General features: G+C 36.5%; 1 protein-coding gene across 1 annotated transcript; it reads left to right on the top strand.

Moving 5' to 3' along the window:
• The first annotated feature begins 388 nt into the window (after positions 1–388).
• On the top strand, positions 389–19,042 carry TMEM144 (transmembrane protein 144). Its single transcript, XM_072405976.1, has 12 exons — positions 389–518; positions 3,156–3,331; positions 5,088–5,210; positions 9,082–9,181; positions 10,664–10,744; positions 10,897–10,978; positions 11,951–12,024; positions 12,566–12,684; positions 13,528–13,647; positions 14,697–14,794; positions 15,942–15,995; positions 18,668–19,042. Exons 2-12 carry the CDS (start codon positions 3,190–3,192, stop codon positions 18,749–18,751), a joined length of 1,077 nt encoding a protein of 358 aa, XP_072262077.1. The 5' UTR covers positions 389–518; positions 3,156–3,189; the 3' UTR covers positions 18,752–19,042.
• Positions 19,043–20,061: the final 1,019 nt, after the last annotated feature.

Raw genomic sequence — 20,061 nt, forward strand, 5'->3', positions numbered from 1 at the left:
AGTAAACCTGGGACAATTAAAGTTTTTGCTGCAAAATGAAATCACAAATTGTGAAATGGGTAGTGTCATGGCATGCAATTGTCTCACTTTTCCCCAGTCTATGGCACATTAGTAAACACAGCTTCTCTGTGTCACAACTAAAATCCACACCCCACAAATAAACAATTCACACATGGAGTAGGTTGGCAGTGAAAGTGAAGCACTGTTGTCATGCAGACATGTCTGAGCCTCGGCACACATACCACGATGCGTAACTGTACAGTAACAGCTGACCAATCACAGTGCAGGTTACAGAACGACCACATCAACCCTGCAGCAGGTGGAGTCACATGACAGCCAGACAGCAAGCTGCACGGCTAGGACACGCCCCCTTTCCGGGCTCACGCGATCAGTCTAGGAGGTGAGCCAAGACAATGCCGAGCAGCCGTCATGTGACCAGGAAGTAGGTCATGTGATCTGCATAGGTTACAATGAGATAACAAAGCAGAGGAAAGTGTATGGGCTGAGCACAGATACAAGTAAGTCACCTTTCATATAGGGGGTCACCATAACAACAGCTTCCTATAGCATTGTACTCCTTCTGATATAGTTTCATAGCTATAAAAGTGTGTATATTACTAGTGCTTTGTTTACAAGATCAGAGCAAAGTGACAAACAAGATTTATGACTTCTGATCCATGTAGTGTTTGCTAGGACAGGAGATGGGTGCCTGGGGTACAATACCTGAATACAAGGGGGCGGGGGTGCTCTCTGTTCCTCTAACCTGAGCTGCAGAATTCTCCTGTGATTTTCTTTAATGTGACAAAAAAACATCATAGTACAATCATAATATCATATTATCGTAGTTATGATTGTTTTTTCTTTTTAGTAAAAATGTTGTGATTGAAAAAACAAGACTTTTTTTTAATGCCAGCCACTCGGCATCCTCAACTATCCTAAATAAACCTGTATTAGACTGATTGTTCAGGTGTGGTACACAGCCACTCATTACCACCCGCATTCATTCCATAGGGAAGATGATTAGCACCCTGACTATGGGCATGGACATGAGAAAGCAGGAATCTCTCCGTCTGTCCGAACTTAACCTTACTATCACATCCTATTCTGTAATAATGGGCACTGTGCAATACCTTGTTCTGTGTGATGGGTGTAATTCTCCACATCTGCGCAGTAGTGTCTCTTGCTAAAGTGGAACTAAACTCCAGGGATACTTACCTGTTGTTAGAGAACTAATGACAGATCAACGATTATTCACAATTATTTTATATAATCCACCAATGATGTACACACACTGGATACGATTGTTTGAACAATGCAGGAATGCTTTTCCAGCGACGTTGCTTGTTCATTGGCATCATTTTTCACTCCTTTTGTTAACGATTATGGAACGGTTGTTAATTGTTAGTTTCCAGCAACAATTATTGCAGGTGTGTACGTAACTTTAGTCCATCTTGGTTGGTTTCTGGAGGGATCGAGGGCTTTGCACCTATAAAAGGAAGTGACTTTTTGTTTTCTTTTAAAGTCCCACTTTAACTGAGATTGCTCAGGGGAGGCTGGCAACCTAGGCTGAGTTGCCCCAGCTAGGGGATTGTACATTATGCACACGTTCACTGAACCACATTAATGTTCATGTTGATCTTTTAACAGTCTTTTTTTTCACTCAAACTTTATGCATTCTATAAAGAAATAAAACCAATCTATCAATAATACTGTGTGTGCCAAGCCAAAAATGCCATATGATTCTTTTATGGTTTAAAAAACAAGGAATGTTTTCTAGTTTTGTCTTTATTACCAATCATTACCTGTACATGTACACCTGTTTACCTTGAAGCTCCACACCCGATCAGTAGAACTCCCTGAACTGCAGAGTGTTAATTGCTGATTTTAGTCTAGGGGAATGTAAAAAAAAAAAAAAAAGACTTTCTGCTGATCTTATTTCCTCTTTGCAACTGGTTTTAAATGCTGTTTTGCTGCAATCACAGACACAGATGGCATCCACTATAATGCAGGGCCGGTAATTCTACTTTGTAAGGACACCGAGGGCCAGTGCACAGTCTGGAATGTTTAAGAGATGAGATATGTGCCAATTTAGGATTAAAAAGGAAATCTCTACTGACAAATAATGTTATCTACATCTCTGTTTTTGTATTTGGATTTGTAACACCTTTCATACCCAGTAAAAAATGCTTTGTTTCTTTAATTGCTGAAGTAAAATAAAATATATAAAAGCAGTAAATGTTTTTCTCTAGATATAGACACATAGCTGGACACACTCTAGACCTGGTATTTTCCAAACTCTGCAACCTCACCCTCCTTGACAACTCACCATTCCCCCTCTCTGATCATAACCTTATCACTTTCAACCTATCAAACCCTTGCCCTCCCTTGCCACATCCCAGACTTGGCCTGTCATTTGCAATCCCTATTTAATGTACAGCGCTGCGTAATATGTTGGCGCTATATAAATCCTGTTTAATAATAATAATAATAATAATATTAAATTGTTTTCCAATATTAAAAGCTTATCTTTAACGGATCATTCACCAATTTGGACATAAAGAACAGTGGGTGACATTTGCTGAGGCAGATGGGAAGATGGCCCAAGACATCTTCTCCAATCTGTGAAGCGGAATATTTTGTTCTGGTCCTGGACAAAGAATGGCCAATATAAACTTTATTTGCTGTACTGCATTATTGAAAGTTTGGGGTCTATTTTTAAAGCAGGGAATAAGACAATCCTTGGAACATTACCTGATGGAGAATAGTCCAGGTCTATGTGTTTCAATTGCAGGAAAATAAATATTTGAATCCTTCCCTCCCATAAACCTGTTATATACACTCATTTATGATATTGATGTAGAATATTATTGCAAAGGAGCACAGGAGCCAAGACAAAAATAAAACTTTAACAATTTACAAGCAGCCTCTGGGAATTCTCGAAGCAGGCTGAGATAATAACACAGAATTTTGACCTATTTTCTTAGAATTTTTAGATCCCATCTCAGAATTATTACTTTTCCTCCCAATGCTCTTCTATTTAAAATACTAGAAAAATAGCACACAACTGAGTTGTCTTTGTTTATTTAGAATAAAGCAAAACCTTGTTTTGTGTTCTTAATTTTTTTTCATATTTTTCATATGTTTTATTTCTTTAGACCATAAATACCGAAGCACCAGGAAACAAAAGCCATGGAGTTCTGGATGACAGATAACAATCATACTGTCCACAGTAACAGTTCCAATCTTGCGATTGGCTTCACATCCTCTGTTGTATCAGTTATTTTGTTTGGGTCCAATTTTGTACCCGTGAAGAAGTTTGACACCGGAGATGGTATGTAAAGTTTTTATGTGACCGTTTATTGTTAACATTGGTAAATATCAGTCTTATAACTCAGAAGACTAGATCGTTCATTTGGCATAAAAATCTATTTAATATAACATACTTATATTTTACATCTTTTCATAACTGTGTATAATTGAGGTTGAACTGAAGTCAGTTATGTATATATATCAGTCAGATAGACACAGTGTCTTAGGGGAAATGGCCCCCTGCTTTCAGTAATTTACTTATGCCCCCTTCTCTTCTCTTTATTACAAGTCTGTGTGAGGAAACTTGTGATGTGGAGCATTGCTGTTACTCAGCTTTGTAAGCTCAGGCTGTAGGAAAGAATAGCAGGGAGTTGCATTTTCAAGGTCTTGGTCTGATTGATGTGCTTGTTTGGGCATTGCAAAGCATGAGTGTCAAAAGTATGTCAAAAATAAATGGCACCACAACACACCAAACCGTGCATGATGAGCTGTCACGCTATTCAGTATTATGTGCGTCTCTGCAACATATAGGTCTAAATAGGCCCAGAGAGAGAGAGAGAGAGAGAGTAGTTTAAGCATTTCCAAGCTGAAAACATTTAAAAACTCATAACTAGCTGTCATAGAAAACTATAAAGTGATTTAAGTTGTCAGACTACAATTAGTCTGGATTCACGCTGTTGTGCTGCAGTAAAGCATGTGTGTTAAAGCCCATCTCAAAGCAAAAATGATTTGTTTTTGTTTTTTGTTACCTATTATTAAAGAATGACATACTCACCTAAAGCCCCTGTCAAGCACCGCAGATCCCTAAAAATGACATCCCATGGGAAGTATCCACATCACACAGGCAGTGATTTGGACACTTCACCATGGATCACAGTTCCTGTAAGTAAGGAAGAAGAAGGAAGCCACAAGTCCCTGTGACTGGTTTTAGGTATAAAGTAAAAAAAAAACTTTTATACTAGTGCAATGGTAATGTTCAGTAAAATGTTATTAGAAATGAATAGCACTGCAGCCCACCACCCTAGATAATGAGCACTTTTTTCACGTTTTGCAACATTACCCAAGTGTGAACCCAGCCTTAAATAATGCTATTCAGTGCAAAAGAAATCAGTGCTAATTTCAGAATATTTAAAAATGTAAACTTTCTCCATGTTGTGGTATTCATAAACTGAGATTATCTATCTGCAGTCCTTGCAATGAACACTTTTTGTATATTTCCCAAAACAAATTAGTTTGTTTTAAATCCATTTTTACTGACGCCGTGCATGATTAGCCAGTTTGATGGTAGACATAGCTATGTAGGATTTTGAATGTAGGTCGAAATAGATATTTCTAAAGTTCAGGGAGCCACTCCTAAACACAGCCTAATGCGTAATGTAACTTTATAAGGTCTTGTAAGATTTCTTTTTTGGTTCCTGATATTATTTTCCTCTACTAAGCAGAATTACTAGGGGTGAGTGAATTCCAACTAAAATAATTAGCAAAACTCTTTTATTCTGGGCTTTGCCAAGCAGCTGATTCTCAAGCCATTGATTTATAGAGAAGGTCCCATTAGTTTAAGTCTTCAGTTTCCAGATCACTGCACTGGGAAAGAACATTGCCTGCAACCAAGTTAGATAAAATGAGGTTTGAAAACTTTGAGAACAGAAATCTGCTGACTTCAACAAATTTTAGTTTTGTCTCTACAACTCTCTTATTACGTTTTGTTATAGCTGCAGAAATATTTGAATGTCTGGCTTAGTATAAATAATACTATCTGTTATATTTTTATTTTTCAGGCATGTTCTTTCAGTGGATTCTCTGTGCTTCTATATGGGTAGTCGCTTTAGTGGTGAACCTGATCCTGCGCTGTCCAAAATTCTGGCCTCTTGCTATGGTCGGAGGCTGTGTATGGGCCACAGGTAAAGCAATATAACTTTCATTCTGCTGCAATACAAATAATTCTATAGCTTACAACAGATAGAATCCTGCAAAAGAATAAATTTGCTCAACATTCGTAGCAAGCAAGTGAAAGTTTCCTTTGTGAATGTCCTCTCGAATAATGTCTACTAGGTCTACTCTCTCTCTATAGCTACTAGTCTATGTAATATGCCATGTGTTGTTATTTATTCAAGGTTGTATTTGCCTAAATTTTACCCACTATTGTCCAATAATTTTCTGACTGCAGCATTATCAGGTAGCATTATAGTGCAAACAGAGCGTAGGGTGCTATTACTCCCAGGCCCATAGGGTTTTGGATCCCAAGGGTGCTATTACTCTTTATTTACAAGCTATGTTCTAACATAATATTATATTTAGAATAAGAATATTGCATCCCTTCACATTGCATTTTCCCTTCTATATTTTTACTTTAAAGGGTCAGCACAGTGGCTCGGAGGTTAGTACACTGACGTTTGCTGTACTGGGGTCCCAAGTTCAAACCTCGGCCTGGAAACTATCTGCATGGAGTTTGCAGGTTCTCCCCATGTTTGTGTGGGTTTCCCCTGGGTACTCTGGTTTCTTCCCACATTCCAAAAATATGCAGTTAGGTTAATTGGCTTCCCCCCCAATAGACTGTATTAACACCCCCAGACGATAATCCCGAGTGTGACTCAGGATAGATTTTCCATGCAAAATGCAGTAATCCCGAGTCACACTCAGGATCGCTAAAAACAATAAAGAACCCACTTACCTTGTTTATTTGGCATCCCCTGGTGTGCTTCTCATCCCTACAGGTCCTCCAGCGGCGTCCTCCTTCTTCGATCTTCTCCTGGCGTGTGCAGAGACGTTCCCTGGAGTTTTCCGTTGACGTTAATGCATGCGTCGGTTCGTGCGGGAGGCGCAGCGGGAAATTCAAATAATTTTGTATTCGATACAAAAAAACTGTATTGAGTCCAATACAAAGAAATCTTTATATTATATATATAATACATGCTACTGTACTGTATATACATATATATAATACATGCTACTGTACATAAAAATATGTTTCACTATTTTTTTTTTTTTGTGTTTCTTTATATAAAATTTATTATTACATTTATTAAATATTGGACAGATTTTGGTGAGTTATGCCTAAGATTTGTAAGCCTACAATGTAAAATAAATTTCCATGCAAAAAAATGTACCGTCTTTTGCATGAAAATTTTGACAAAATTAGATTGCTAGGGGGCTAATGACATATGATAGTGAGCCTGTTTGAGGGACAGTTAGTGACAAGACTATGGACTTAGCATGTGCCTTATAACCGACAATATAATAATACTGGAAAATAATAATAACAATAACAACCCTTGAACAAACAGAAACTTTACACCTGATAATTTTAAATAATATAGGACAGAGTTGGTAATTGGGAAATTAGAGCAACATATGTGAGTAAAGTGCAGGCATTAGTAAACAGACCCAGAACTAAAGTGTGTCATTAATTTGTTGTTTTTCACTGCACACCCTTGTATATTACTGCAGTATTAGCTTAGTCTAGCTCTTGCTTCTCTTGTGTTTTTCTAGACTAGTCTCAGGAGCTAGGATACAGACAATTTTTCAGAGTGTGAAATACATTCTTTGTTTGTTTTAAGCCTGTGAATTACAGCAGATTTTTATTTGTCTTCACCTTTCTGTCCACTGTGTTATTCAGCAAACTACCATATGTTTCACAAGAACAAGGTGTCTCCAATAAAGTGATATCTGAAACCGAATGCCAGTAGCAGAATCATACCACATATGTTTATGGCTCCGTGGGAGTCAGTGTATGTGATTTTGCAAACAAAAAACATTTCTAGAGCTTTCTTTTTGTTTACATTTATCTATCTTTTTATTACAAGATTTCCCCCATGCCGAGGGTATTCAGTATAACAACAAAACCCAATTGTGTTACACAAGTTTAGTTAAACCCTTTGATCTAGATGAATGTTTGAGTATTTTTTCTAACACCTAAAAATCCTCCATATAAAATTGCCTTTTCTTGAGTATTTTTAGCCCCACAAGATTTTTATTTTATAAATTGTATCCCGAGTTTTCTGTTAATATTTTACATTTCCTGTCAAGGGATTTAAACCTTCTAAACTCCTTACAATAATGTTTTTATAACATTCACTAATCCCAAATCCTCTAGTGTGACGATAAGGGGATTATACTGGTAACACTGACACACTTTTATTTTAAGTCCTGTAACTTTTTTAGTAAAAAAAAAAAAAGATACACACCATAAAATCAAATTACTGTCTTGCTACATTGCTACATCATTATGTTTTTTAACAAGAAGCTATAAATGGAACATCTAAAACATAGGCACGTTAACACATTTATTATCCTTCCTTAAACTAACTTATCTAGGAGGCAAGCTATGGTGACAGAATGATGAACGTTAACTATAATGAAATCCAGATAATTTTTTACTTTACAGGAAATCTATACTGGAAGATGTACACTGTATTTACAGACCTCACTAGTTGACTGGCTATCATCCACATGGACTTTCTTCTTCAATATTTTCTTAATCTAAGACCCAGAACAGTTAAAGCATCTCAGGAATTTTTAGAAGGATGTTAGCACCCTACATTATTCTGTACAGTTGAAAATTTTATTTTTATATATAAAGTAATGAAGAATTACTGAATCTTGACTTCACATGTCTGTTCTTATATTTGCCTAACTGCAGTTTAATAAGTTGTATTATCGGCCACACTCTTCAGAAAAAAGAAAAAAAAACCACCTTGTTTATTGTATAAGGCTACGTACACGCATCAGATAATTCTTATTACTTCAGGGCTAGTATTGGACGCAAATCTGACATGTGTACAGCAGCCGTCTGACATTGTTTATGGATCTGTCCTGGCGTATCCACAAACAATGAACAGCCGCAATGCAAATGAAGGGGAGAGAGCACAGCTCTTGCTCGTTCCCCTCTCTTCATAGAGCAGAATGGCGAAAACTGACAAAAATCTAACGTGTGTGCATAGCCAGTCGACCAGTTTATCCAAATATAGGCAGAACAAATTTATAGAGGGATATTCTTCTTGCTAATTGTGTACATGTTTATCATATGGTCCACTGCCTTGTTCCATGTATTATATCAAAAACTCCACAATAAGTCAAGGGATACGTGTTAAATAAGACAAATATATTTATTGTGCATAATAAATTTTATAAAAAAATATTTGGTGCTCAATTTGGCTAGCCAGTGCTGGGAAATTTTTTTTGTTGTAATTTTCCTTGCCAGTGTTCACCTTTTGATTATATTTCACTAATATTTTGAGTATATGGAAAGTTCAGATTGATTGTAAAACTGCTATATGTAGTGTTTAAGCACTGTAAAGAAGATCTATTCGTACAATACCTGCCTCCAGGAGCTCACTTTGTATTAATTCAGAGTAATAGAAGGTACCACATAACCCCATGACATTTACTAGCATTAGTGTAGTATACTTTACATACTAGCCATGCCAGTAATTGTATGGTGCTGAATGTAATGCACCCCTCTACAATAACATCATTTTCTGCATTCCCATATATATGTATAGGCACAGTACACGTAACCTATATGATTTCAGTGATTCTTCAGCCCCATATTTGTTTTTGGTTAGCAAATGGATCATGTTAGCACAACCAACCTCTCTAGGAACGGGTACTTAATTGTGCTAAACTGTGTTACTTGAGAATGCCTGCTAAACTGTGTGGCCCAATCCCCAAAAGTAAATATGATGTCTGTACACCCAGGTGGAGTTCACTGGTGTCCCGAAAAACATTTGATGAATTGCTCTTAAAGTAATTTGCGTTGTTTCATTTCTGCAGGTAACATTACAGTTGTTCCAATAGTAAAAACTGTAGGACTTGGGTTAGGCCTCCTCATATGGGCTTCTACCAACCTTCTCACTGGCTGGGCAAGTTCAAGGTATTTACATTATATCAGTAAATATATAGTATGTATTTTGAATGCATATATTATACATACCTTCATTGGGCTAAGTTTCAGTCTTTGTGATTCTTTATACAGCATTTAGAATAGCAGTGAGAAAGAAACATTTAGTGCCAGTGAGGTGTCTGGATTTAACATGTGATGATAAGGCACGTGCTAATATAAGGACAAAGCAAAGAGATATCAATATGCTCTTGTTCCTATACTGTCCAGTCACAGGCTGGGGACAAGAAGGTAACCCAACTATTCTGCTTAACTAAAGACAGCAATCTGGCTCTGGAGTTAGGTAAAGCTGTATATATTTTAGGGCTAGATAGACAAATACTAAGCCTTTTCAAGGTAACATGTTTTGCCTAGAGCACAGCTTTATGGTTAGCTCTCAATGACTTCAAACACCTGTCTCAAATGTGTATATTGTGAAGCTTGTAAAATGTAGCTCTGTTAGTTTCCATTGAAAGCAATCAGGTAAATGTCTTGCTTGCTTTAGCACTGCTCTGCATCTATTTCAATGCAGAATGCTATAATGCCCTGTGGCAAAGCTGCGTTTCTTTGCTATGCTGCCAAAAAGTCTGCAAAAAGCTCATAAAGAATAAGCCCAAGGAGTAGAACAAGCATAGGAAAAATAAATTAGAACAAAAGATATCCAGATTAAACATTTATTTTTCTATGTCATTTTGTGTGTAATTGCAGATGTATGATAATAACTTTTTTTTGGTCATGCAATTTAACATTATCCTTTTTCCAAAGCTGGTTTCAATTTTACTAAGTTATCAGGTTGCATTATTACTATGTCTAACAATGTAAAGTATAATACTAGGACTATATATATATATATATAGATATATATATATATATAGTCAGAGTTGAGGCAGAAAAGACAACAGCTTCTGTATCTTCTTGCCCCTCTGATATGTAACTGTACCCACACAATGACAATGCTGGTATTGGCTTTTGTGGCGTTCTCGGTATACAGACAATTGAGTCGTTGTTGGAATGGGAAGAATCTTTCAGTTGGGCAATTGTTTCATTAATAATTCTCTAATGGACATTTACCTTGCTAGAAAGAATTATTACCTTATACTTCCTGTTTTGCTTACATTACAAAAAGTGAGAAATCTCAATGGGACACAGGAGGGAAAAAAAATTATCAATCCCTACTTCACAGAAGTATGATTTTTTTCTGTAATACCCACCTTTAATTCATGTCCTTTAAAGATTTATCTCCCCAACTATATCCTGCCAGGTCCAGTTTTCTTGTACATCACAGCTGTAGTTCACCTGAAACATGCAGTGTTTGGTAAACCAGCTTGTTAAATGTTACCTGGTAACGTTTAGCCACAAACCACATTCTAAATATCAGGGTGGAATTGCATTTAATTAATGCATTCATTATAAATTTAGCATGAGCGAAATGCTTTTTTTTGTTAATCTTATGATGCAACTGTTTTTTTGTTTCAGGTTTGGCATGTTTGGAATAGATCCAGAAATAGTTCAGAGGCCGTATTTAAACTATGCAGGAGCTGGACTTTCTGCACTAAGGTGATAGTTCTCATATACCTATACTCTTACCTATATTGTTGTCATTTATAAAATTATAAAATGTCATGAATTTTGTTGTGTGAGATCTTTGTGTTGCATGTGTTTGTTGAAAAAGATAACATTAATATACCATTAATATGTGTTTTTTTCAGCGCGATCATTTTTTTATTTGTGAAAACTGAAGTTAAACCTGTTACAACTGAACCAGAAACAACTCCACTTTTATGGGATAGCGTATGTATTACAAATTCAAAACAATTTTATTGCTTGCTTTTATGTGTTAGAACAGGGGTTTATATGTTACGCACGAAGAGTTCCCATCTGCTTATTGTCAGAGGCAGTAAAGGGGAAATGACAACTATAACGTTATTTTATTGTATACTTACATGCAGTACTGTAAAAAATAACAGTATAACCACCCTTTAATTGAAGAAATCAGTCAAGGATCATCTTATGGCTACATTTTCACATCCACTTATAAGCTTGCATCTCCTGATGCATTTTCATATGCCTGGATGGACATTTTTGATGTACATTTTAGCATACTAATTGCCATTATTTGGCCCATTTGTTTTGCAAATTAAGGGAAAGAACGTTCAGTATTTCTGATAATAGCTCAGATATGTTATACGGTTATAAAACGTGTGGAGGATGCATTTTTGTTCAGTTAGAATTCAGTTTAATGAGCCTGCTTAATCATAGCTCCTCACTACTGTGCAATGATGTGGACAGACTCAACTTGAATAGATGGTTTTAAATGCATTTTTCCTGCAACAGTAAAATGTCTTTTATGATAAAAATGACCCTTGTAACATAACCTTGTTAAACCAGAACTAAAGTTTCTCTTTTACAAATCCACTAATAAGCTGGTCATTATTGCCGAAAGAGACAGATGATGACCATGATGCAACAATCCCTCCTTCCTGCCTGATCATTTAGATCAGTGGTCCCCAATCTTTCTGACAGCAGGACCCAGTAACAGAATAAAATGTTGCCGCGGCCCGGTATATGTACAGCTTACACTACTCTGCTATTCTCAGCAGCTCTGCCTCCTGTCAGCAAACTAGCTGAGAATAGCAGAGTAATGTAGGGGAGCTGGTGTGCTGGCATAATTTAATATAAACAAATCTTTAAAATTAGATCAGTTCATTTATTTGGATAAGTGGACAATTCATTTGAAGAAAGTCTTTTTATTCCTGTGAACAGATTAATTCGAATGTAAACATGCCAACAGATGAATCATGGGTAGACAAGTTATCACCTTTACAAAGACGAATAATGTAAGTAATGTAGGAAACAAATTGATAAGTCGGTTAAAGAGAAATCATTTGGAATAATAATTAGCACCTTGGTCAAAAATTCGGTATGTTGCAACCAAAAATAAAATGTAAGTTATATTTATTGTTTTAAAGTTTTTTTTAATGACACTAATCCCCTAATCTTATAGGCAAATATTTCATGCTGGGTGCAACCATGATGCATATTTCAGGGCATTATGGATTTTCCAAAGAGAGAGACAAGTAGTAGCTTATGCTGTTTTGGACAGCTTTGAAACTTTGAGCTATCTATACATAAGAAGGGTGCATAGTCTCTCTTCTGATTCATTAAGCACTGGGTAATAGAAAAATGGATTACCATAATTGATGTAAAATGAAGTATAAGCATTTTTTATTGTAATACTTTGATGTCTAAACATCATTCATGTTGCCACATATCCAACTTGAGTGGTACTATTTGCAGTTACGTTTTAAGTTATGAATACTTTTAACACTAATATACTTCTCCAATTCATTTATATTTTATCTGTTGTTTTTCTGACAGAGGTTCATTGATGGCTCTTTTTGCTGGGGTCCTTTATGGTTCCTGTTTTATTCCTGTCCTCTATATCAAAGACCACGGCAAGCGCAATGACAGCATATACGCTGGAGCAAGCCAATTTGGTAAGAGAAAGATAAAGTGTATCTCCTATTTTTCATACTTGTTCAATTATTGATAGTTTATGATATATTGTAACTAGTTCCAGCAATGTGCAATCTATATTTGTACAGAGAGAATAATATATTTTTATGTATGATTGCTTTGCCTTTAAGTAGTGGCATCAGATGTTCAAAAAAAAATGATGGTGCTTTTATAGGCATGAAGCATCATAAAGATTTATTGTTGCCTGCTGACTTGTCTTAACAGAGACACAATTATATACTACTTTGTGTCCCATGGTTAATTTTATTTTCCTCTTCCTGATTAATAAATCCCTATATGTTTTGTGACCTTTTCCCTGTAGGCAGCATTTTGTGATGGCACATGCAATGTACAGTTAGGTCCATTAATATTTTGACAGAAACAACTTTTTCTAATTTTGGTTCTGTACATTACCACAATTTATTTTAAATGAAACAACTCAACTTTAATTTAGGGGGTTGAACAAATAGATTGCATAAAAATGTGAGGAACTAAAGCCTTTTTTTACACAATCACTTCATTTCAGGGGCTCAAAAGTAATTGGACAAATGTCACATTTTTTTGCAATCTTTTTGTTCAACCCACTGAATTAAAGTTGAAGGTCTGCAATTCAACTGCATCTGAGTTGTTTTATTTAAAATGAATTCTGGTAATGTACAGAACCCAAACTAGAAAAAAGTTGTCAAAATATTTATAGACCTAACTGTATGTATTAGCTTGTTCATTTCTTTAATGCCACAACTGATAGAGTGTAATTATTTTCTCAGTGGGATCTGTCTTTTATTTCTGTTAGTGCAGTCTATTGAAAAAGAATTCTCTTTCAGATCTAGATTATGTGTTTGCACACTACAGTGGAATTTTTGTTACCAGCACTGTTTACTTTCTGATCTACTGTGCTGTTATGAAAAATCGCCCAAAGATTTATCCAGAAGCAATATTGCCTGGTAAGTGTTTATTGTAGTTGCAGATATAAGTAAAAAAGTTTTATAGTAATCATTCTTTTATTAAAGTAAGCCTAGTTATTCTGCCTACTTTATGGAGACTTCTGAGTTTCAAAAATATTAACTTACTATTATTTGCTGTCTGTTTATAGAGCAGCAAATTTAATAAAGATAGGCTAGTTTACTCTGATTAACCCAAGCTCTGTCTATGAAATAAAAAATCCTTCCTAAGTTAGGATTTTACTAATTCTGTTGAAGTTTCCTGTTCCTGTTCTGAAGGAAAAAGCATGTCCTTTCCAAACTGAGTGGGACCGTCTGCACTCACTGTAACCACCTGGTGAAATGTGATGAGGATTGTTGCAGTATCTAGCTCCCTTTGTAGTTTACCTTTGGGGAGCATCTTGCCAAAATGATAGGGGTGCTGCATCCTAAAGACCCTAAGAAAATCAGTCAGAAACAGGAAATTAAAACTCTGGGAGTATTCTGTATACCAAGGGTGGCAGTGCAGATTGGAATGGATGTTCAGTTTTATTAACAATAAAATAAAAAATCATTTGTATGGCATTTATTGTTTAATGATTTTTCCTTTGGACTAAACAGTGAACATATTTCTACATAAATAATGCATACACAAGACTTGTTACTATTCTCACATGGATTTAGTTGAGCACACATTCTTCCCAAAGTCTTGCCCATCAAGCATGCATCTCTTTACCTCAAAGGAGAAGGAAAAAAAAAAAAATATTTCTTTGCTTAATAAACCTCATTTATTTTTAGTATTGCATAAAATAGAGAAGGATTAGAATATTTTATTTTTTTGTCTATACATATAGTTTTTCCTTCCCTGTTTGTTTAAATGCCTATTGTCATTGGGGGAGAAAATTGTGAAAAATCCAAAATTTTGCTTTAATTATCCTCCCTGGAATCTGCAAAGTTGGGATTACTAAACCTCAAACCTGTGTGTGTATATGATATGTATGTATGAGAATTTAAGCATACCTAACTAAAATCATTTTTGCTCTTTTTTTGTTTACCTGCTCTGCAACCTGAAGGTTTTATCTCTGGCTTCCTCTGGGCAATCGCAAACTGCTGCTGGTTCCTGGCTAATAACTACCTCAGTGCTGTGGTCAGCTTCCCAATAATCACAGCGGTCAGTATTTATTTTGATCCCCTATGATATTAGATAAAGAAAAGTGAACTGACCTTTACAGAAAGTATAAGACTAAGAGCCTCCGCGCCTTCAGATTTAATATCATTACATTTTACACTCTACCTAAAAGAAAAGCGTCTAAATAACATTTACTTGTCTACTATACATAAATGTTGTCTGGCTGAAAGGCAGTGTGTTTTTATTATATTAGCTCTCGCCTCACCCAAGCAAAGCTGACAACTACCAAGACCCTCCAGAGTCTCCAAACATTACTATAGGGCTGATCACCCCAAGCCTTTGGAATAAACTCATTTTTAGTGTTTTGATTTGCTTAAAAAAGGAAAACTCTTTTAACTGAAACACATTTTTATTTAAATAGCATTTAAATAAATATTAAATTATTGATGCATACATGGTCTGTTAATGTCAGAGAAGTTAAGAGCTTTACTGCCAATATTCAGATAGAAGATGTGACTCCATAAAGACCACATTATTGTATGCATGGGGCCCTTTCACAACTGTGTGATACTAATTAATCCTACCTGTCAGGTTTTATTATCATGAAGTATTGGTAATACAAAATACCATTAGTAGTAAAGACTAATAACTTGTTCTTACCTTAATAAAAAAAAAATTCCATCAGGGATGCTCTGCAAAGGCACAGACACAAAGATATAAAGCACAGTGTCTGCTATTATTAGTCCTGGACAAAGTGTTTAAAGATAAGAAGCAGTTTTCTGTGTGGTCACCATGAGGGGATGTGTTTAAATTCACTATAGTGGGGGATGGCCATCCATGTGTTTTGGAGAGTGAAGAAACTACAGTCCAGTTTTGGTTGCAGTGTTTTATCTCAGTTGGGGAGTTCTTTCTCACCAGGAAAGATTCTGCTTTGCTTTGTGTTTCAGTGACAACTCATAGTGTGACTGGAAGCAACGATTCACCCTCACTAATGGGAAAACAAACAAATAAAAAAATGGGGGTATTGGGCCCTTCTTCTCTGTCTAAATATCTAATTTAATAGGCAGTTTTATTTTTACTGAAACAGATTTGTACTGGGTATTACAAACGTTATGTAATGCTTTCTTAATACTTTGTAACACTAATGTACAATTCTTTTGTACACTTACTCATTTTATATTATTTATAGGGTCCTGGATTGGTAGCTGCCATGTGGGGGGTGCTTGTATTTAAAGAAATAAGGGTAAGTTTACAATACAACTATGTTCAATATAGGTAACGATAACAGAACATCAGTGTTGGCGTTGCACTGTGGGCATTTTTTTTCTGTTTATTGAAGGATATAGCAGAGATTTTGGATTTTGGAATTGTCTTATAATGCCACCTGCAGGAGTAGAACGCTAGGTACAAATAAAAGACAGACAGTCTACGGCAGGGGTGTCAAACTCAAATACACAGTGAGACAAAATTAAAAACTTAAGACAAAGTCACAGGCCAAACGTGAAACTGAAGTAGCACCGCAACTACAATTCCCTGCGCCCGGAAACAGTCCAATGCGGGGCCTAATGTTATTAGTGGCTGTAACTCCCTCTTCACTGAAATAGTACCGCTACTACAAGTCCCTGGTCTATAAAACAGCCCAATGCGGGGCCACGCATAGGCAGAGAGGCCGCTGTTCTGTAGACATGAGTGATGCCTCTACTACAATGATGCTTCTACTATGGGAATTGTAGTAGCTGCGCTATTTCAATGCAGCGGCGAGCTAGCTGCAATTCATATTTAGGACTCCTTTGGGGGCCAAAAAATGAACATTGCAGGACAGAGGTTGACACCCCTGGTCTAGGGACTGCTTCATCTGCTTCTTCTGGTAGCTAACTTGTCTGCCAGATAAATGTTCATTTATTTGTTTATAGTGAAGAAGTTCTTTGCATTAGATTTCTTTGCTAGTCCATGATCATCGTATAACAGCGTAACTGCACAAACATCTGGTGCCTTGGTTCTGGCCAAAGGTGACCAAGGAGTCTTTGGGGAAATCCTTTGAACCATACAAAACCCCAAGGAGAAAATGTCTGCTGAGCTCAGAAAGCTCTGTCCTTTCCTTCTGTTCACAGAAGGTCATCTGTTTGGTGCAATGCTGGACAAGAGTATTAAAAACCCAATGCGAGTTAAGGGCACTTTTTTTTATCCTAGATGAAGAAATCCAAGGAGCTGTTTTTGCCACCAGGGCCACTGCTCGGCTCCAAGATCTGAGTTTTGCAAGTTTTTTTATGGATTTAACAAGAGCTTGCCACAATTCCAAACTGTGAATCTAATTGGAATGTGTAAGCAGAAGTATGAGCATTCAGGAACATAAATCTGAGTAAGATTTACACATTTCATTCACCAGGTTTCATTTACCTCTTTAATCTTGTTAAAGCGGATGTAAACCCAAAACAAAAAAAATCGCACTTACCTTCAATCCCGCTGATCAGTCTATCCGTCGGAAGGTTTCTTCCATCAGGACCCGCGTATCTGTCTTCAGCCTGGTGAGGGAGGGCCAACATTTTTTCCTCTCTTCTGTGTTCTACCTGCGTCACTCGATCTTGCACTGCGCAAGTGTGAGATCGGGTGATGTAGATTGAGGAAAAACGTAACGATCTCACTTAGCATGCGTGAGATCGGCAATTTTTTTCAGTTGATGAAAGGGCTCCTTCTGCGCATGCCCAAGATGCTCGAGCATGCGCAGAAGGAGCAGCCAAGAGCTTGACGTAGGTATCCCGGGAGGCTCTGCGCTCCCATTCTTTCTTGAATGTCTAGGCCAGAGGTCAGCAAACTCCAGCCTTTAGGCCAGATACGGCCTAGCCAGTAGTCCGTTCTAGCCTAATGCCCCCTTGTTTTTTAAAGGTCAATCCAGCTAAATCCCGGCTGGCAGGGGTCGGCAACCCGCGTCTCTTGAGCCTCCTTGTTGTGGCTCCCTATTTACCGGGGCCGACGTTAACACTTTCGCCATCGGGGTAAGGGGACACTCCCTCTCCTCTGTATGCATTGAGAAGGAGAGGGACTTCCCTTCAGGGGCGTTCCTGGTGGGGGGTGGAGCCATCAGTGCGGGCTTACACAGGAGTCTCGTGCTTACACGTGGGACACAGAACTAGATGCAAAAGCAGTAACAGAGAGCCAGGAAAAAAGAAGTAAAGTAAGTTTAAAAGTAATATATATCAACTAATGATGCATAATTTATCAGATGATTAATAAATGATTAGTAACTAATCATAGATTAAAAATTAGTTACTAATCATATAATAATCATCTGATTAATTATTATTACTACACAGTATTTATATAGTGCCATCATATTACACAGCGCTGTACATAAGTCGATAGTCATGTCACTAACTGTCCCTCAAAGGGGCTCACAGTCTAATGTCCCTACCATAGTTATATGTCATTATTGTAGTCTAAGGTCAATTTTTTGAACCTTTCCTTGGACACCTTGTTTCTTCTGGCCTAGTTTGCCTTGACCTCCTAAAATGGCCTAGTAGTCCAAAAAGTTTGCTGACCCCTGGCCTTTTTTTTTAAAGGGTGTTGCAATTAAAAAAAAGATTGTCTACCCTTTCATGTAAAGTAAAAATTCTGAGTTTAGGTACGCTTTAAGTACAGAAGTGTAACTGCAGCAGAGAAAAGTACTTTATTGCAAGCATGTGTTTACCTTTGTATTGACAGTTCAGTTTTTTAAAAACAGAGAATATAATACATAAATATAAGTCTTCCATTATTGAAATAACATGGTAAAATGTTTATTTTTTCAAGTTTTAACTTTTCTTAGAAATAATGGTATTAGATCTATATATTTTTTAAATAAATATATAATGGCACATTTAGTTTAAAAATTGTAATATTTGTATGTCATATATATTTATATATTTTATTTTGTTTTAGGGAACGAGGAATTACTTGCTGCTAGTGTTGGCTTTTTGTATTGTGTTATCTGGTTCCCTCCTGACAGCGTTTTCAAAGACATAAGTGACTTTCCAGACTAACCACCAGGTGGCATTGCTGATTTTTATTTATACATAATCATTTTGATGTGGGAATGGGTGAATGTGGTGATCAGGGATTCAAGAGACATTCCACTTCATGGCAGTTTTTATATATATATTTTATACCCTAAAAGACTGAAAACAATACAAGAGAAGAATCTAAGAGCATGACACTTAAATTGTCTAACAAATAATGAACAAAAATAAAAAAAAATCTAAAATGTTATGACAGTATGTGTTTTTGTGTTCATTGTTAGTAAACAGAATGAAATTATTATTGCAGCCCATACTAATATTTTTCAAATATTTCTGAATGTATATTTCTGTGATTTACTTTTTGTTGATATTTTTATATTTTGCTACCATTTTTTCCTTCTGTCCTATTCACCCGTGGAATGTAAGAGGCTTGGAGCTTACACTAGCTCTCTTCCCTGCCAGCAGAAGCAGCAGGAAAGCAAAAGGAAAGGAACTAGAAGTTGCTTGGGCGGCTGCCAAGTTACCTTTCACTTTGCGAGTGATTTATTCAAGTAACTACCTTACTTTAAAGTGGAACTGAACTCAGTAGTGAAGATTTTGTTATAAGGAATATCTAGAAACTTAACTGTGCCTAAACAGTAACCTATTTAACAGTATTTAAACAGTAAGATTCAACATTGTATCTTTTGTCCATAATTTACCTTGAAAAATAACTGTACAAATCCTGTTCCTTCAGCCTCATAGCTGTGCATCTGCAGTGTAAGGCTGCATACATGTTCAATATTCGTTACAGAATGACAGATGAATGAACGAGCACTGTACACACAGGGACATTCTGTTCTAAGAGGGGGTTGAACAAGCTAATGGCACCCTGCTGTGCTCTTCTTTATTGACTTGTAAAGCGGTCCTTTACAGTTGGTCCCTAATGGATCTATCTGGACATCAGGTGACGGGTAACCACAGTACACGTATCAAATTCTCACCCGAGATGAGCCCAATCGTTCGTACGGGTGAGAATCGTACATTGCACTGCTCCATTAGCTACACTTAGGACTCTACTAAGATGGTCACCTTCACACAGTGATATAGAACAAGGTATAGTAAGCCTGTAATGAAAGAAATGATCCGCTTCAGAGATGCCACAGGCATTCCTTGCCCTCAGTTGCTCTTTAACACTGGTAGCATACTACTGATTTTGTAACAAAATTGTTTTTTTTTATCTCTACATATATTGAGCTATTACAGTAATATTTACTGTGCAAAATTGTCATGCATGCATTTCATATATGGATTTTTTTTTTACTTTAGTATCATTCT

This window comes from Pyxicephalus adspersus, chromosome 3 (genome assembly GCF_032062135.1).
Source record: "Pyxicephalus adspersus chromosome 3, UCB_Pads_2.0, whole genome shotgun sequence".
Lineage (NCBI taxonomy): Eukaryota > Metazoa > Chordata > Amphibia > Anura > Pyxicephalidae > Pyxicephalus > Pyxicephalus adspersus.